The sequence below is a fragment of the Psammomys obesus genome, unplaced genomic scaffold, assembly GCF_907164565.1.
Source record: "Psammomys obesus unplaced genomic scaffold, mPsaObe1.curated_primary_1811, whole genome shotgun sequence".
NCBI classification, from domain to species: Eukaryota; Metazoa; Chordata; class Mammalia; order Rodentia; family Muridae; genus Psammomys; species Psammomys obesus.
In genome coordinates, this window is record NW_026592509.1 from 492527 (window position 1) to 510414 (window position 17888).

General features: G+C 55.0%; 1 protein-coding gene across 1 annotated transcript in view; it reads left to right on the forward strand.

Moving 5' to 3' along the window:
- The window catches only part of Ush1c (USH1 protein network component harmonin), a 43952-nt gene extending 26297 nt beyond the window's left edge, over positions 1-17655 (forward strand). The window contains 13 exon segments of the mRNA XM_055613609.1: positions 1592-1744; positions 2866-2982; positions 3439-3921; positions 6818-6937; positions 8186-8236; positions 11151-11192; positions 11598-11651; positions 11913-12012; positions 14533-14642; positions 15840-15895; positions 16213-16318; positions 17274-17312; positions 17314-17655. Of these exon segments, the coding sequence (XP_055469584.1) occupies positions 1592-1744; positions 2866-2982; positions 3439-3921; positions 6818-6937; positions 8186-8236; positions 11151-11192; positions 11598-11651; positions 11913-12012; positions 14533-14642; positions 15840-15895; positions 16213-16318; positions 17274-17312; positions 17314-17502 (1620 nt within the window). The 3' untranslated portion in view covers positions 17503-17655.
- The last annotated feature ends 233 nt before the right edge of the window (positions 17656-17888 follow it).

Genomic DNA, 17888 nt, shown 5'->3' on the forward strand with positions numbered 1-17888 from the left:
CACACACACACACACACACACACACACACACACACACACACACACACACGAACTGCTTCAGTAGGTCATGCACGGCCTAATGTGCTGGAGCTCCCAGCCTGGCACGGAAGGCAGATTTGTGGGCAGCTAAGTTATCTGTACAAGGGGTGCAGGAGCTCACAGGCATGCTCCGTGGAAGCTTGCTTATCTGCATCTGTCAGCAGGGAATCTTCCTGAGGATGAGACAGGAGCGATCTGTGTCACTGCCCATCTCACAAGCCTGCTCTGGCTGTGAAATCTTGACATTGCTGTAGGTTTTGTTCTGTTTTCTAATCAATAGACATCATGGTGGCCCCTGAGGACATCATGGCCTTATTCTAATTGGCTGCCACTAAGCAGACCGTCTCTGGCTCCTTTGAGGATGGCTGTCTAAACCTACATATGATGCGGAGGTTCACCTCTGAGCTGAGCCAGGGGCCTGGTGAGCAGGGCAGGCCTTGAGCTGAGCAGAATTAAAGCAGGGAACATCTCCTGGTGATGCTGAGGACTGCTCTGGAGGTGGGTCCCAGAGGCAAGCATTTCCAAAGCGTGTTAGACATTCTTGGAGATAGGATTGTCTTTATCTGGGGCAAGATGAACCCATCGAGGCCTGTAGAAAACCACTACCCTCAGCTGATATGAGAGGACACTGTTGGGAAGTTCAATTCCTCACTCCAAGCCTCTGTCTCTGAGATCACAAAGAGCAGAAAAGCAGGAAGCCTTGTTGGAGAGGTGTAGTTATTCCGGAAGTTGCCCCAAGGGCTGGCTCTGTACTCCTGCTGTGTTCCTTCATACCCTGATTATCTGAGCACTGTGGGAAACTGGGACCCGGAAGATTCAGGTCTGAGCCTGGCTTCATCACTTCCTAGTTGCCTGTCTTTGTGTGAGGGACTCACCTCTCTGAGCTGTGGCTTCCTCCTGACCTTGGACCTTCCAGCCCTGGAGTTTTCAGATAGTCCTCACGTAAAGATACAGTTTAGAGGGAACACTGGCTCCAGTCTCTCTAGGTGACAGGTCAGGACAGAATCCCCCACGTCTAAACCATGACAGCTGACCTCTGTACATCAGGCTGACTAGCTCTCTCTGATTTTCTAGATTCTCCCAGGATGCATCTCCGGCATCTGACCAGGAGTCAGCTTTCTCCTTTGATGCCAGGGAAGGCAGGCACCCAGGTCCTAGGAGGGAAGTGTGATGCCTTTTCCTAGGCAGCACTTGGAGAGTTGTGAGGCCCTTTCACAGAGGGTATTTCACGAGCACTCACTGGAAGCATGTGGGGAGCTGTTTCCCACACTTTAGAGATGTGGTGGGTCCAGTCTGAGAAAGGGTTCTAGTGGGTGAGGCAGTAAGCTGGCTGAGGAGGGAGATGTCTCCCCTCTACAGTGGGCAGCCATGGCCGCCTGACCGCAGCCTGAAGCCGGATGTCCAGTGTGACAGGACAGAGATGGGAGTGGGGCTCACTGAGGCAGGCTTTGTCTTGTCTTGTCTGAGAACTGGATGCCCTGTTTGCTGTCCTGTGCTAGTGCCAATGCCACTTTTTCACCCTTACTGCACGCACAATGCTCCCTCTGCCCAGAAAGGAAAAGAGAAGAAGAAAGCCAAGTACGACAGCTTGCAGGACCTGAGGAAGAACAAGAAAGAGCTGGAGTTTGAGCAAAAGCTGTACAAAGAGAAGGAAGAGATGCTAGAGAAGGAGAAGCAGCTGAAGATCAACCGCCTGGCCCAGGAGGTGTGTGCGCAGTCCCGGGCCATCCTAGTGCCCACCATACTGCCAAGGGCGCATTCTCCACAGACGGAGAATAAACACAGGCTCCCTCCCGCCTACGCAGGGTCATCTGAGGTCAACTCTAGGTTAGGAGCATGTTGAGACTGAGACTAGCCTCCTGGTTTAGAGACAGGGTCTGAGGCTAGCCTCCCTGCTCAGACTAGGTCTCAGGCTAGTCCCTGATACATAATTCTGCCTCCTTTACTCTGCCCCACCACGGTGTGATTCTTGGCACTCTAGATATGACAGTGGAGCTGGTCTTCTGGCTCACAGTCTATCTGAGGTGATAGACTGTGCCTCTCATGAATGCCTGGCTACCCTTGCACTTGCCTGTCTGATTCAGTCTGCTCTCACCAAGCTGGCTTGGCTCTCCATGTTTGGGTCCAACTTTTTAGTGTAGATGTCAAGTCTGAAACTTCCTCCGGTAAATCGTGTGTAGAGTCTGAGGCTTGTCCCGTCACCACAGTGTGTCTGAGGCTAGACCTCTATGACCTGGGAATATATCTAAGGCTAACCGTGTGAATAGTCCTCTCACAGTAGTTTCTGTGTGTTGAGTGAGTTGGTTGGCCTGAAATTCCTGGCTGCAGGCAGTGTTCTTTCTGCTTCTCTTTAATGCTCCCATGAATCACAATGCCAAGCTGATTAGATTATAAAACCAGAGAAGTCCTGGGAAATGCGAAGTGTATTAGGTCTGGCATTAGGAATAGATTAGCTTCAAAATGAAGAAAAAGATTGGACTTGGATTTCTAAGGACAGAGCAGCCTTGATGGGAAACAAGAATAAGGTTAAATCCATAAAAGGAAAGCTGCTACAAAAGAACCCCAAGAGCTTCAGGGTTCTGTGGATGCTGGGAGCCAGCATCATTAGGCAAGGCATGGACCTGCAGGTTTTCTCAGCACCCCGACTCCCCAGCCTCTGCTTCCTAACTTCTGTTGTCAGGTCCAGGTGGAAGAAGCCTGATTCTTTTTCTTTATGCTGACATGCAAACAAGTACTGGGGGGTTAGAGCAGGCCTCTGTGTGTTACTGTCCACATCACTCAGTGTACGCTTTGTCCTCTCCTGTTGACACGGATCCTGGGTCCCAGGTGTCTGAGACTGAGCGGGAAGACCTTGAGGAATCGGAAAAGACTCAGTATTGGGTGGAGAGGCTCTGTCAGACGCGCCTTCAGCAGATCTCCTCTGCCGAGAATGAGATTGCTGAGGTAACAGAAATGTCTTTTCACATGAATTCTCCCGGCACCTTCAGAACCCTGGGGACAGTGGGAGGCGCGATGGCCATTAGTGATCGTCACTGTCACTCTGGTACATGTTTCACTGTCTACGACTCATCACCTCCCTGGAGGGGACGTGAGTCTGTATTTATGAATTTATCCTCTGAGGGACCACAAGTCCCTTCTGTCCTCCACTGGGCTTTGTCCCTGCTGTCCTTACTGAGGGTCGCCTCTAGAGGGTAAACTGTCTGATCATGCCCAGATGGCAGAGCTTGGACTTCTGTTTGGCCTCCTCTCTCCCAGCCCTACTTGGCTCTGCTGGGCCGCTGGGTGGCAGCGCCCGTGGTTCTGGTTTGAGTGACAGGGCTCCACAGCAAAAGAAAGAGAGCAGAGCATTGCTGTTGATGTGCTCCGGGATGAACACTGACAGAACTTCTTCACCCCCAGATGACTACAGGGCCCCCACCTCCCCCACCTTCTGTGTCTCCTCTGGCCCCACCCCTGAGGCGCTTCGCTGGTGGGCTCCACCTCCACACCACTGACCTGGACGACATCCCCCTGGACATGTTCTACTACCCCCCCAAGACCCCCTCGGCACTGCCTGTGATGCCCCACCCTCCTCCCGCCAGCCCACCCCCCAAGGTTCCCGCCCCTCCTGTGCTTCCTTCAGCAGGACACATGAGCACCTCATCCTCACCTTGGGTGCAACGCACGCCACCCCCCATCCCCATTCCTCCGCCTCCATCCATTCCCACCCAAGACCTCACTCCCACCCGCCCACTGCCCTCAGCACTGGAAGAGGCCCTGGGCAACCACCCCTTCCGCATCGGAGACCCAGGTCATCCAGGAGATGACTGGGAGGCAAATACTCACAGTGGGAAACCCACCAGCTCCCCCACCCCTGAGCGGAGCTTCCCCCCCACCCCAAAGGTACCGTCTGATTCTGCGTGCTGTGCTTGCAAACAAAGTGGGGTATGGGTGCTGTTTCCCGAGCCCTCCGAGGCTGCAGTGAGTGGAGATGGAAGGAAACATCATCTTGCCCCGTCTCCCATGTGTGCTGTCCTGCCCTGCATGCATGTGCTCTCTACTGGTTTTGAAGCCCCGTGTTTGCATGGTGAATTGCTGTGACCACGAAATGAGCAGCAGTGCGTTGGGTCAGTGGTGTTGCCCTCCTAGTTAGCTCCTGAGAGAGTGAGTGCTGGTGACCTGCAGCGCGGTACTTTTTGGTTGTGCAGACGAGTAGCCTGCTGGGTTTTCATAGTGACGGAGAAACCCTCACATGTGGGACGTGAGCCCCTGGTGTAACTGGAGAAGGGGGACGTGGGGAAAGCTGTCGGGTAGCTAGCTCTGAAGATGAAGGGATAACAACCCAGGACAGGCCTACGACATTACAGCTCGTTTTCCCACAGCACCAGCCAGCAGCAGCACTGGCTTGGCGTGGAATACTCAGACACTTCTGGCCACTGCCCAAGAAACACTGAAGATGAGAGAGTTCTTAGAGATCCTCAAATTTACTATTAAAAGATGAGGAATGTTTTTCTTGGATGTTGAGAGACTGAGCGGCTGTGCTTTGACAAAGACATATTTCCCATTGATTGATCTTTATCCAAAGACTGCTTTGGAAGAGCCAGTCCCTGAGGGCCGTGTGAGACTTTGATCCTGGCAGCCAGTGGCCAGGCTGGAGATTCAGCGGAGGAGGCTCCTGTCCACTGGGGCAGCACGCCACTCAAGTTCCTGAAGGGAGAGGGGGTTCGGGAGGTCAGTCAGGGGAGTCAAGGGCGGTGCCAGGAGCCTGATGCTGACTGGCTGACAGTCCCGGCAGGAGGATCACAGGGCAGGGAGGATCACGAGGGAGTGGAATCCTGTGGACCTCTGGTGAGGGACTTGATTCCTGCAGCTCAGATAGGGAAAGAGATGTCTCCTTACTCCCGGAACATTTCCCTGGAGCCCAACCAGACATCAGGTTTAGGAGACTGTGTTGGCCTGGCACAGAAGGCCCTGTGCTTCTCTGTAAGTGAAGAGAAGGTAGGTAGTAGCTTCTCCTCAACATTTCTGATTCTGAGATCAGACAACACGTTCAGACTTTGCACCTCTTGGTAGACGGAGCCAAGCTGAAGAAGCTCCCACAAGACTGCACACCTGGACCCGCCAGGGGTTAGCATTTCTCTTCAGAAAGTGACTACAGAAACACAGCTCTTCTCTGAGCTAGCACAGTTAGCCCAGCTGCCTAGTTGAGGCTTAGAGCTAAGCCTTGTGGGGTTCACTGCAGAGTGAGCAGAGGCAGGTCGTTAGAGCAGCGAGGAACATAATGATGGCACCAGAAACGGTAATGGGTCATCCCTTGGAGCCTGGAGTCTTGCTCTGCGTTCTCTGGAGAAATGGCTTTGGCACCTATTACTCCTTGTATGTGAGCATGGAGGTCTATAAAATAGGAAAGCAAACAGCCCCTGCTAGGGCCATGTGCGTGCTAGGAAGGCACTGTACCACATATTCCGTCTCCACCCTGAAGGAATGCACTCTGAGTTAATACTTAAAAGGGTGGCATGGGCACGGTCGGTGCTCAGCAGGCAGCGATGGTGGCCATTAAGAGTCCCTAGTCCAAGCAAATTAGAATGAAGTAAATTAGAACAAAACCATGAATGGGAGATCATTTCAGCAAACATCAAGTCAAGGCACAAAACTGGCTCCGCTCTCTCTAACTCTCCAAGGAACTAAGAAATCCCCACTGTTCACTGCTGACCAGAGCAAAGGGAGGTTAAAGTCCCCACAGAAAGCACCTTAAAGGACCAGACCACCATGAGCATCTCACAGAAAACCTGGGGCTGTTCTTGTCTGGAGGCCTTCATCCCATCCGCCCTGCCCGTGTACTTGCCCGTGTACCGCTGGCAAGTTTTCAGTGCGTTAAGCTGGGAGCGTAGGTAACGTCTGCACAGTCACCCGTGGAAAGAGGTGCTGGGTGTGCCTGACACGGCAGCGCCTGCCTGAGGAAGGTCATGTCTGCCCAGGCGCTGCCAGCCATGCCCACCACACTGTTGAGTTATTTGTTTATTCAGTCAACACATATTTGTTGTTTATTAAATTAGCTGCTACCATATGCCAGAGATTCTGTTGGGCACTGGGTCTGTGAGGATGGTGAGGAGAGAGGTGAAGAAGGCAGTAATTTCCAGGCTACACTCTGGGTTGGCAAAGCAGAGGTACAACGACTTCCCGGCTGAAGCTGGGCAGTGTGAAGAGTCTGAGGACAGTGGGAAAACAAGAAAGGATGTTAGAGAATCCCACTGGGGGTTTTGGAAATCAGGCCATGAAGTGCTGACATTCTCTCAGGACTGTCACAGGGCTGGGGGTTTGGGGCAAGGCTGTGCCTTGATGAGAGATGTTTTACCAGGTTAGAGCAATGCAGACAAGTGCTGTCAGTTCCTGAATGGCCCTGTCCTGACAGGTCTTCACCCCAGGGTTTGTGGATACTGTGCCCAGACACTGGGAACCACCGATACCTCGTGTAACACTACATGGACTTGAATTGCAGCCAGAGGAAATAGGGGACACTTTAAGGACGGGGACACTGGGTGACCAATGTGAAAGAGCCTTGAAAGTGTGCACTCTGACTTGATGACCCAAGGGGCTTGTTCCCCAGAGCCACTCGGCCACACTGAGGCAGTGGAGTTTCGTCTGTGTGGCCAGTCTATCCCAGACCTCTGCTGGGGAAGCTGAACGGGGCTGGCTCTTGTGCATGGGAGTGATTTGCATGTCTGTAGGAGTGTCGTGGCTGTCCCTGACCATACCCTCCTGGACTGCACACTGGTCTCTCTTAAACTAACCCCTGTAGACATTTTGCCCAAGCCCACAGCCTCCACGGGGCCCTGGCGTGTCCACCATCTCCAAACCTGTCATGGTCCATCAGGAACCCAATTTCATCTACAGGCCAGCTGTGAAATCTGAGGTCCTGGTAAGACCCCTGGGAGCAGTGAACCAGGGCCCTCCTGCCTGGGCTCTGATATCTCTGGAAGGGAAGTGAGGTGTGGCAGTCAGATCAGGTGTCATCTTGGCACCTCCTTATTGGGCCACATGGTTTGCAATAGGTGTGGACCTGTCCCGTAAGATTCTTGTTCTTTGATTGACCACACAGCCTGAAGCTCCATGTTGAGTGTGGGGCTGAGCTGTCAGGTGTTCACTGTGTGAGCATGAGGACTTGAGCTCACCCCCAGGGTTCACATTTTTAAAAAGGTTGGGCATGATGATGTCGTCTGTGTACACAGGAGACAGGCACAGGCAGGTCCTTGGGGCTCACTGGCTGGTCAGCCTACCCTATTGTGACAGGTCACTGAGAGACCCTGTCTCAAAGGACAGGGTGGCTGGCATTGAGGAATGCCACCTGAGGTGGCCTTTGGCCCCCATCTACATGCACACATGTGCACTTTTGCACATGCACACACACACATGTGAATACAAATCAGAGTTAATACTTGAGACTTCGGGGTTGGGGGAGCTGCCAAGTATTAGGCTCTGTGTGGCTTCAGAAGCACCCTGGCAGACAGAACTCACAGCTGAGGAAGCTGAGGCGTGAGGGGGTGATGATCCTTGGCGCATCCTGGATGCTTACCCCAAGTCTCTGGAACCCCAAGCCATGCTCTTGCCCTTACTGCCATGCCTAAGAGATCGTGGTGGCCCTGACTGCATGCCAAGACCTACATGGCAAGGCCTGGAGCATCTCCACTGGGAAAATAGACAAGGAAGGTCCCCTTTGCTTCTCTGCCCTCACTAGGACCAGGTCTGGGGAAATAGAAAGGTCTGCTCACCCCAGTTCCCACAGCTAAGGGAGCCGGGGCTCACAGGCACCCCACAGGGCTCCAACCTCTGACTGGCCTCCCACAGCTATGGCAGAACTTTCCTTCCATTCAGGGTACCCCTACGCAAATGTCAGGGTGGGTCACTGGAGCGCTTATTTTGAGCTTTAGCGCAAAGGGTAAAGGTCATGCCCTGGGTCAGCCTGCTGAGTCCGCTGGTGCTCTCTGGTTCACGATGGGTGGTGTCTGTTGAGCTTCACAGTGACTGCTGCGTGGGAGGCCTCCAGGGTCCCTAACATCAGTCTGCGTGGGGAGGGATAGGCCCCAGGCTGGCAGCCCCAGAGCCCGGCACCAGGGGGCAGACGACACCCGTTTTTAACGTGGTGGGGACTGTCTTTCGTTCCCGGCAGCCTCAGGAGATGCTGAAGAGAATGGTGGTGTATCAGACGACATTCAGACAAGTAAAGTGACACCGCGGTAGCCGCGTGCCCGTGGCCCTGTGTGTCTGACCCTCCTCCACCCGTCTCACTCCCGACTCCTCCTTCTCCACTCTAGTTCCTGGCAATTTCAAGGCATCTCCAAGGCAAATTCCAAGTGCCATCTCCCAGGAAGCCTCAGGCCAGCACTGTCTCGCCCCCAACACGGGGACGATTTTAGAGCTTAAGCACTGAGAAAGATTCCCCATCCCTGCCCTCTGGTGGTCCAAAGAGGAAGTAGGGCAGGGGGAACCCTAGAGGCCAAGATGAGCCCTGGCTCCATCCTAGGAGAGAAGGAAGGGATGGGGCAGGGGAGCTGGCTACCACCTTGCTTCTCTGGTCTGTACTTGCTCCAAGCAGATCACAGCTTTCCTTGGTCTCAGGACATGGAGGCAGCTTGGCTCTTCCACTTGTCTGAGTCTCACTGGGACTTGGAAGCTCCTGCTGCCATCTGAGTTAGGTCAGACAGGTAGCCATCTAGCTGCCCTACATCCTGGGATTTGCATCCAGAGCCAACTACTGGATAGACAGTTTCACCACTAATGAAAGAGACCCCCAGATCAAAGGCAATCTGGCCACAGTCTCCCCAATTCTCCACTCACAAGCTGACTTGATAGGCAGAGAATAGAAGTAGTGGGGGTAGGAGGTACAGGCAGAGGGCCTGTAAAAGAGGCTGATGGGCCAGGACCGGAGATGGGCAGAGGACAGCCTATCCTTAGGGATAGGATTTCATCTACAGGCCAGCTGTGAAATCTGAGGTTCTGGTAAGACCCCTGGGAGCAGTGAACCAGGGCCCTCCTGCCTGGGCTCTGACATCTCTGGAAGGGAAGTGAGGTGTGGCAGTCAGATCAGGTGTCATCTTGGCACCTCCTTATTGGGCCACATGGTTTGCAATAGGTGTGGACCTGTCCCGTAAGATTCTTGTTCTTTGATTGACCACACAGCCGGAAGCTCCATGTTGAGTGTGGGGCTGAGCTGTCAGGTGTTCACTGTGTGAGCATGAGGACTTGAGCTCACCCCCAGGGTTCACATTTTTAAAAAGGTTGGGCATGATGATGTCGTCTGTGTACACAGGAGACAGGCACAGGCAGGTCCTTGGGGCTCACTGGCTGGTCAGCCTACCCTATTGTGACAGGTCACTGAGAGACCCTGTCTCAAAGGACAGGGTGGCTGTCCCTTGGACAGCCAAGCCCACTTTTAGATTCATCAAGGGTCTTAACTTCACAGCAACCAGGGATGGGAAACACAGGGAGCCATGGAGGGTTAGGGACCTGGTGTCAGACCCTGGATTTAGATCCAGGACATTGGTTCTTCTGTCTGTCATAAGCATGACGGCCACCTGCCTCTCAAAGCATTGCCCTTGCCCAGTAGACACTAAAAGGCCCACAGCTGGAGACACAAACAACTCTCAAGAGGAAAAAGACAATGGCTCAGGGTTATAAGGCTTCAAGCTTAGTGTTAAACCCTTGGCCTCCTCCTCTGACTCTTGTGACTTTAGGCATTAATGTCACCTTTCTGGCCTCAGTTTCTCCATTTGCTGAACAGAGGGCGTGGCTCTCTTAAGGGAGACCAGCAGTAATGTTTTATAAGTCTCAGAATTTGCATAAGACCTGCCACCCAGCCATCCCTGAGAACAGTGCTCAGGGTCCCACCAAGGGATGTGTGGCCAGCATGGCCCAGTATTTCAAAAGGAACAGCCAGGGATAGAACAGCCTCTCTTGGTGACAAGGACACGGGTCCCAGATTCTGCCTAGTAACCTCCCTGGTGCTTAGATATGCTGTGTCCCTGTTCTATGTGCTGTCTGACGTGTGCGAACAGATCTGGATGTGGGCCCTGACCTTGGCCACACAGATCCAAGGCCTCACGGGGGTTCAGCCTGGAAGATAAAAGGCTATGGGGAAAGGGTGCAGGCAGATATCGGGGTCCATCTTCTGAAGGTGGGCCCTCATCTTGTGCCCCGAGTTTCATGGCTGCAGTCTGGGCAGGGGCAGGATCTCTGGCCTACTCACAGTGCTGACTTCAGGCCTCAGGAGACACTTGGTGTGGCCTAGGGAGCTGTGTGGCCATCTCTCCTCTGGGGGCTGGCTGTGGTTTTGTCCTAACTCAGGAATAGCCTGGCTTCTGAGGCCCGTGGGTGCCCTAGCTCAGCCATGTGTGTGTGACTCCTAGGCCATTCGCCCTGGCTTTGCCTGCTTATCCTCACCATGTTATTTCCAAGTCCTGGCTGTCTTAGCACAGCAACCTCACCATGCCAGGGCCCCAAGGCTTTGTGCCCTTTCCTTGGGGAGGGGGTTCTTACTTCCTAGATCAGCAAAGGGGAGCCAGGCACTTGCCCCCCTAACGTCAGCACCACCTCCCTTCCTTTGCTATGGAGAGCCGTCTGCCTTCCTCCGTCACTTTGTGGCCATGTTCTCCAGCACAGGTGGCTCCTGGACAGAGCCGCTCCCCTCTGTGAGGGCAGAGCACTGAGCAGAGAAGCATGGCTTCTCCCTTATGGCTTGGTCACAGCCTCCAGTGGGGACCTAAAAGGCCAGCTTGGGCCAGACAGGCCAGCAGAATGAGACTTCCTCTGAGACAAGGACCAACTGCGTAGGCACCCAGATCCCAGTGGTATCCCCGAAGCCACAGATGGCCACCCACTGAACAGAGCAGAGACAGGCCAGGCTCCTCCAAGTGCTTCCTGCAGCTTCCTGCCTGCCCCCTCCCCACTCTGTTACTTCATCTGCTGTGGCTGCCGACCTCCTCCCTCCACCCCCGTCCTGAGCACAACTGTCCCAGTCCCCTGCTCACCTCTGACCTCTGGGATTCGGCTCATTTGCCTCTTTCTTGCCTGTCTGAGTTTGTGGCGTGCCTCTGTGGCCTCTTCGCTCCATTCTAAAGCCCTGCCTTTGCTTCCAGGATTTCCGAAAATATGAAGAAGGCTTTGACCCCTACTCCATGGTAAGCGGGAACACTGTATCTCAGGGGGAAGAATGGGAGGTTTATTCTGAACCTGTGGCTCACAGAGAGCCCAGCAATGTCGCACGATGTTCTTTCCTGCAAAGGCTCCATTTAGATGGCCTTTCCATGACTGACAGCCATGGCATGTGTTCTGCATGCGTGTGTATACATGTGCACCGCATGTGTGTGCTGTATGTGCGAGTGTATGTCCCATGTATGCGTGTGCACAAGCTTCCTGCCAGGCCCCAGCCATGTGTTCACATGCTTTCTGCACCCAGTAACCCTGTAACGGTGGGGCTGGCTGGGCCTCATGGCTCTGGGGGGGGGTGTCCATTGTCGAGGCTAGGGCCACTCCCACCCTTCAGCAAGCTCACAGCGGTCCCCACCCTGCTTTTCTGTTTCTAGTTCTCACCAGAGCAGATCGCAGGGAAAGATATCCGGCTTCTGCGCATCAAGAAGGTACCTGGTCGCGGGGCGGAGGCTGGTCACCATCCTTATCTGCCCGTTGGTGACTTGACAGCTTCCTGCCCCTCTCCCCATCGCCCCCGCCACCGGGGGTTGCTGTTCCTTGTGTTGGGGGGGCGGTGCACACTCAACCCAGACCTGTTTTCTCCCGCGACTCTCCCTGGCCTCTGCACTGGACGGCCGCCCTGTGAGACTTCCTGATGCCCACAGGCTGCTGTCTGTGTGGTCACCTAAGCTCTGCTTTCCTCCACCCAGGAGGGGTCTTTAGACTTGGCCTTGGAGGGTGGAGTGGACTCCCCTGTGGGGAAGGTGGTCGTCTCTGCGGTTTATGAAGGGGGAGCCGCTGCTCGGCATGGTAAGTACGGACCGGCTCTGCCCATTCGGGAGATAGTGCGATGACTACACCACACGCACCAGGAGAGCAGACGGCCACTGCCTTAAATGGCCTCACAGTTGTTCAAGAATGTCGGGTGCATGCAGCAAACCATATAGCTAGTCTAAGACATTGTCTGGGCCTGGGCCATGATGCCAGGACCTGAGGTGGCATGGCCAGATGCCACCCTAACCCCTAGGAACCCCTAGGCCAATGTCAGAAATGGGCTCAGAGCCTTAAAGTAGGATCATCAGCCAAGGATCGGAGGGAGTGATGGCGGGAGGAAAGCCATGAGAACCAGGGGTGTGGGATGCAGTGAAGCCTACAAAGATGGCTGGTGAAGAGAAGGAAGCCTTCCAGGGAGAAAGGGCTCGGAGGTGCCGCCGTAGAGCAGGTGGTCTGTGGAATGAGGCACATATCAGGCCTTAGACTACGGGCCTGGCCACAGCCCTGGGACTAAGGAGTTCATGGTATTCACTCATCGAATCCGTTCATAACCCCATTCACAGCTTAGAAACAGATGAGGTGAGGTCAAGCCATGTCTTCAAGGATCTCCAGCCAGTGAAAGATGCCAGGCAGGACTTGAATCCAGGCAAACTGGCCATTTGGTTTAGTGCCCAGTATAGGTAGCACCCCCAGGTGCTTCCCCAGCCTGGCCCCTCCCACAGCGCCAGAGACCTCCCACCCCTATGCCATACACATGGCCCTCCCTGTGCCTTCCTTTCCTTTCGGGGAACACCCAGTGCTGGGGCTGGGGTGTGGCTCAGCTTTAGAGCGATTGCCTAGCATGCATGAAGCCCTGAGTTCCACCCCAGCACTGTATAAACCAGCATTGGTGGCAAGTGGCTGTAATCCCAGCACTTGGGAGCCGAGAGCATGAGGATTAGAAATTCAAGGCAACTTAGTGAGTTTGAGGCAAGCCTGGGCTACATAAGACCCTGTTGTTGTTTACAAACCAAAACCAAAAACAGAAATCGCCATTTACTGAGTCAGGCCCCAGGCTGCCTCTTGCTTCACACTGTGAACTCACTCACCTGTCAGCCTTTGAAACCTTGTGTCTCAAACTCCATTCTTTATTGATGCTTCTGCCACACAGACAGGTCTCCTGTGCCCCAGGGGCACTTTGTAGAGCCCAAGTCCCCTTCAATCCTAGGCTACAGCAGAAAATCCGAGGATCAGATCCCTTCAGACTACAGCAAAGCCCGCCAGTAGGCAGAGAGGGCTAGGACAGGAGCTGGAGACAGGAGTCTGAATGAAAGGCAGCTGGGCTTCAGCAGTCACTGAGCCGGGCAGTGCACCCAGCTGCCCTGGGTGATGTCCAGCCCTGCCAACCTTGGCCTCAAAGAGCCCCCCCCCCCCCAGACAGTCCCACTCAGATCCTGATCTCAGCCCTCGGAGGCTCTGCTCAGCCTGGCCTCTTGTAACTTCCTGTTACTGAACACTCCTATCCCCATTTCTGTGCAATCTGACGGATGGTTTGCTGCCTGGCCCACCTTTGTTTGTCAGGGAAGGACCTATGCTGCTCCCTGGGTCCCCTCGTGGCCTCACTGAAGGTCACTTATCCTCAGTCCCTCTGCGCAGGGAAATCTGCTGCATGAGGTTTGGTCTCATGCTTGGTTAGACATCTCAGGACATTCCCAGGAACACGAGTTCCAAACTATGGCTGCCACCTTGCTAACACACACCGCACAACTGTGACCTTTGCACTTGCAAGGCTTCCAAGTGATTGATTTCCATGTGACAAAGTGTTAGTGTTCTGTGCACACCAAAGCCAGAATTCTCTGCAGAGAGGAGGTTTGATGGCTGAGAGGTGTAGGAGATTTACATAAGCTGTGTGCTTACATAGCCTCGGTGCGTATCAGCACAGCCGGGGCTCTCGAGGGTCATGCAGTGAGTAGCTTGTTCGGTCTCCACTTCACACCTGCCTAGAACCACTAGATCCCAGGACCGCTTATCCAGCAGCGAAGCTCAGCGCTTTTCTTTTTTAAAAAACATCCTGCTGTTGAGTCCCTATTTCGTGTTAAGTGCTATAAGAAGTGCTGGGTGAGCCAGGAAGGCGGTCCTGCCTTTGAGGAGCTGGGAGGGTACCGGGAGGGGGTCACAGCACACGTGTGACACGCTGTGGTCACACTGAAAAGTGCTGAGCATGCTGGGAGGGAATTAAAGGGACTTGTTTCTAATGGCGCTAGCATGGCCGACATTGGAGGGGGGTCACTGTCCTTGATGGCTCAGGCTCTTTGAATTGCACCCAAAGTGTAGGTCCGCCCTGCTGCGATGTGCAGGTCCGGGGTGCCAAGGACTCCTCTGTGGTCTCCTGGCTCTGCAGAGCCTATGGCGAGCCTGTGAGCTGGACCTTTGAGGAGCTGAGTCTGGTTTTGCCCTTCAGGAGCTTTCAGGCCCAGGGTGGAGCCTCTTCCCTGTCCCACAGCGGTGAGCCGCACTAACCCCTGAATCAGGCGCACGTGACAAGTAGTCAGGTGACCTGTCTGCTTCTTCCCGAAGGTGGTGTTGTGAAGGGGGACGAGGTCATGGCCATCAATGGCAAGACTGTGACAGACTACACCCTGGCTGAGGCTGAGGCTGCGCTGCAGAAGGCCTGGAATCAGGGCGGGGTGAGAGCCGCCCTCCCCTCCTCCCTCACCACCTGCCTGACGCCAGACTGAAGCCTGGCCTTACAGTGGCAATGGCCCAGGCCAGGGCTGGTACCCAAGGTCCAGAGAGTGGAGTGGACCTGGAAGACTGAGAATTGCCACTTCGTGGTCTTGAGTCCCAATGGCCAGTATACAAACACAGAGTCCAGAAGACTGGGCGTGGCCGAAAAGAACTCCAGGGTCTTCTCTAAGTGTGTGCTAAGTAGGGATCAAGAGAGTGTCGGTGGGCCTGCTGGAGAGAACAGGCTGGAGGGCAGATGCCAGGGTGTGGTAGTCTGTTCCGTGCTAACCAGATGCCCCACACGGATGAGGCCTGCACGGATGAGGTCTCTCGGGGTGTGCACAGTCTGAGGGGTGCCCTCTTCAGACTCTAGTGCAAATGGTGCCCACTCAGGCCGTGCAGTGCACACCTGTGCCACTGTGTGCAGACAGCTGAGCCTGAGGTATTAAGTTCAGTGCCGAGGAAGCTGACCAGATGGGCCTGGGACCCACATGAAAGGATGTGGAGACGAGAAGACCAACGGGTAACACGCTGATGACTTTGGTGCTCTGAATGGCTGTGTTAGGACAGAGGGAGCCGTTGTGTTCCGTGTTCCCGGAGCGAAGGGAGGGAGGCCACAGGGTGGGGGAGAGCTCAGCACAGGGTTGGGAAGGGGGGAGCATTGCTCTTTTAGGTCTTGCCGGTGAACACATCCGAGGCTAGGGTGGACAGTGTTGGGCAAGCCAACAATGGCGATGATGCCATTGGGGGAACTGAGTACCACCAAGATCAGAGAGTGAGGCCTAAAGAACCCATGTTTGCTATGGCTCAGGGTCATGGGTACAGCTTGTCTGTGGCACCTTTCCTAGGATGTGCCCAGACTATAAGGGGTCACCTCTATCAGTCCATATATGATTGATTCAGAAATGGCTGCCCAGCCCTGGTCCACAGATCTACAGTGGGAACTTGGTGCCACCTGAGAGTCTAGCAGCCCTTGCTAGACCCCTGCTCTTGGGGGAGTGCTTTCCCAGAGTGTGAGGCCCCCAGAAGGGTGCCCCAGCTCTCAACTGTGTCTTTGGCTGACCCTGAGCTACGAAGCCCAAGAGTGGACCAGAACACTAGGCAGGTCCATAACTCACCCCTCCGTGTGCCTGCGGTCACACGGTTTCTCCCCACAGGACTGGATAGACCTTGTGGTTGCTGTCTGTCCCCCCAAGGAATACGATGACGAGCTGTAAGTATGTGCAAGGCACCCTGCCCCTGCACCCGTGTTCTCCCAGGATCCTGGCCACCTTCCTCCAACCTCCCCCGTGAAAGGGATGCCCTGGCATGCATCTGCGGGCAGTCATGGGGCCTGGAACACCCTGAGCTAACCGCAGAGCAGAGTCATGGGCCTTGGCAGTGTTAGCTCATGGTCGCTGGCCCATCCCCATCCATCCAGCCTAGTCTCCATCCTACATGACCTGAGGGTTCTAAAGTGCCTACTGGAACCCAGGGCCTCCCCCAACAGTAACCGACCCCCTTGCCTCCTGCTCCACCCTGCTTTCGTAGCTCTTCTCTTCCCTCTGCAGCCGAAAGTCCCCAGCCGGTCCGAGAGCAGCTTGAAGCCCATGAGCCCCTGTGTAGACACGGGTTCACCCTGCAGCTGGAGCCCACGGTGACTAGGCAGGCAGCCGCAGGGCCCTGTCTGCCCATGCCGCGTGCCATGTGCTGCCCACAATCCTGGCAGGTTCTTTGGACTGGTATCTGAAGGGAGATAGAGGCAGCCTACAGGAATGTCTCCCCTGGGGCTTCTGTCAATGGCAGGGATGCCCAGCTGGGAACCCTGGCTGAGGACCTGGGGGTTCTGATGCCCACAGCCCTTGGGACCTGCTTTGGGTCACACTCAGAACCTAGTTGGAGCAGGGCAACACTGAGCACAATGGTGCCTCCCCGCTGCTGGACTAGGCTGAAGAACACTGAAGCCCGCTGAATCTCCACACAGGGGCCAATTTCCTGTGAGAGCCCCTGCAGGAGCCCCACGCCCTGCTCGATTGGGCAGAGCCATGACATTCAAGCTCTTTAAGCTGGTCCAAAGAACCAGGGTTGGTGGATTCCATTATGTGTCCTGTTGTGCCCCAAGCCTTGCTCAGCCCATGCTATCCTTGGTCTCCTTCCCTCCGTGATCTGGGCCCTCTCTGTTGAGCCATGGAGCCAAGCTTTGGAGTGTCCCCACCCATGTCCTGTACTTGCTGCCAGTGACCCTGGAGTGTCGTGGCCTGAAACCCACAGGCAGGGCAGCTCCAAACATGGTTGCTTCTGTCAAAAATTCCCCGAAACCTCGCTCATGCTCATGCTCATGTACTAAGACAGTGGAGCTAGCCCACCATGTCCTCTATGGCTGTTTTGTCACTTGCTCTTCGGGACAAGCCATTCCTGTCCTTCCTGATGCTCCCATCCCCTCACCTTCTGCTTCCTCCCTGGCTCCTGTGTGCTGTGGCTGGTGTGTTGCTCAGGGCCGAGCTGAGAGGCCCTGAAAGCCGGAAGGGCCGTGTGCTGCTACGGTGGGCCGGCCGTCGACTGAGAGTCGTTTACAAGGCCTGTCCACCCCATCTGGTTCCTCTTCCCCACAGGACCTTCTTTTAAAGTCCAGAGATGGAAGCCAACCAGACTCCATCCTGGAGGCTGGCGAACTCTGCAGCCAGCCCCGGCACTCAGCCTGAGAGAACAAGTCCCTGGAAACTGCCCCACAAGAAGCACAAACCCCAGTGGCCTGGCCCACCTCTGACGTCGCCAAGAAGCGGAACAAGGGGCAGCTGCTGTTCTGGGGGTGGCCTGTGGAATTCTTGCTCCCACTTCTAGCTCTACTGAGAAGGCCCCTCCCGGCCTAAGTACCCCTTCCTTCACTCTAAGGATACCTAGCTCCTGCATCTCTCCTGTCCTCTCTCCTGCTGTAATCACCACTGAAAATCTGACTGTGGGCTCCCTAATAAACAAGATTGACTCCTTTTCCAACTTATGAGGGTGATTGGATAGACAGCAGACTCAAAGCTGTTGAATGAAAAATGGGAAGGTCCCACAGCTATGATCTAGGCAAGGCATGCAGAGGTGACTGGTGGCCGGGGCTGGCTCAGAGCTAAGGAGGAGGTAGCAGGACCCAAGCTGGGCTTCTTGATGTCCCTGCCGTAGAGGGGACATCAAGACACCTCAAGGTATCTCGGAGGTTGCCAGGGTCGGGTGATGAGACC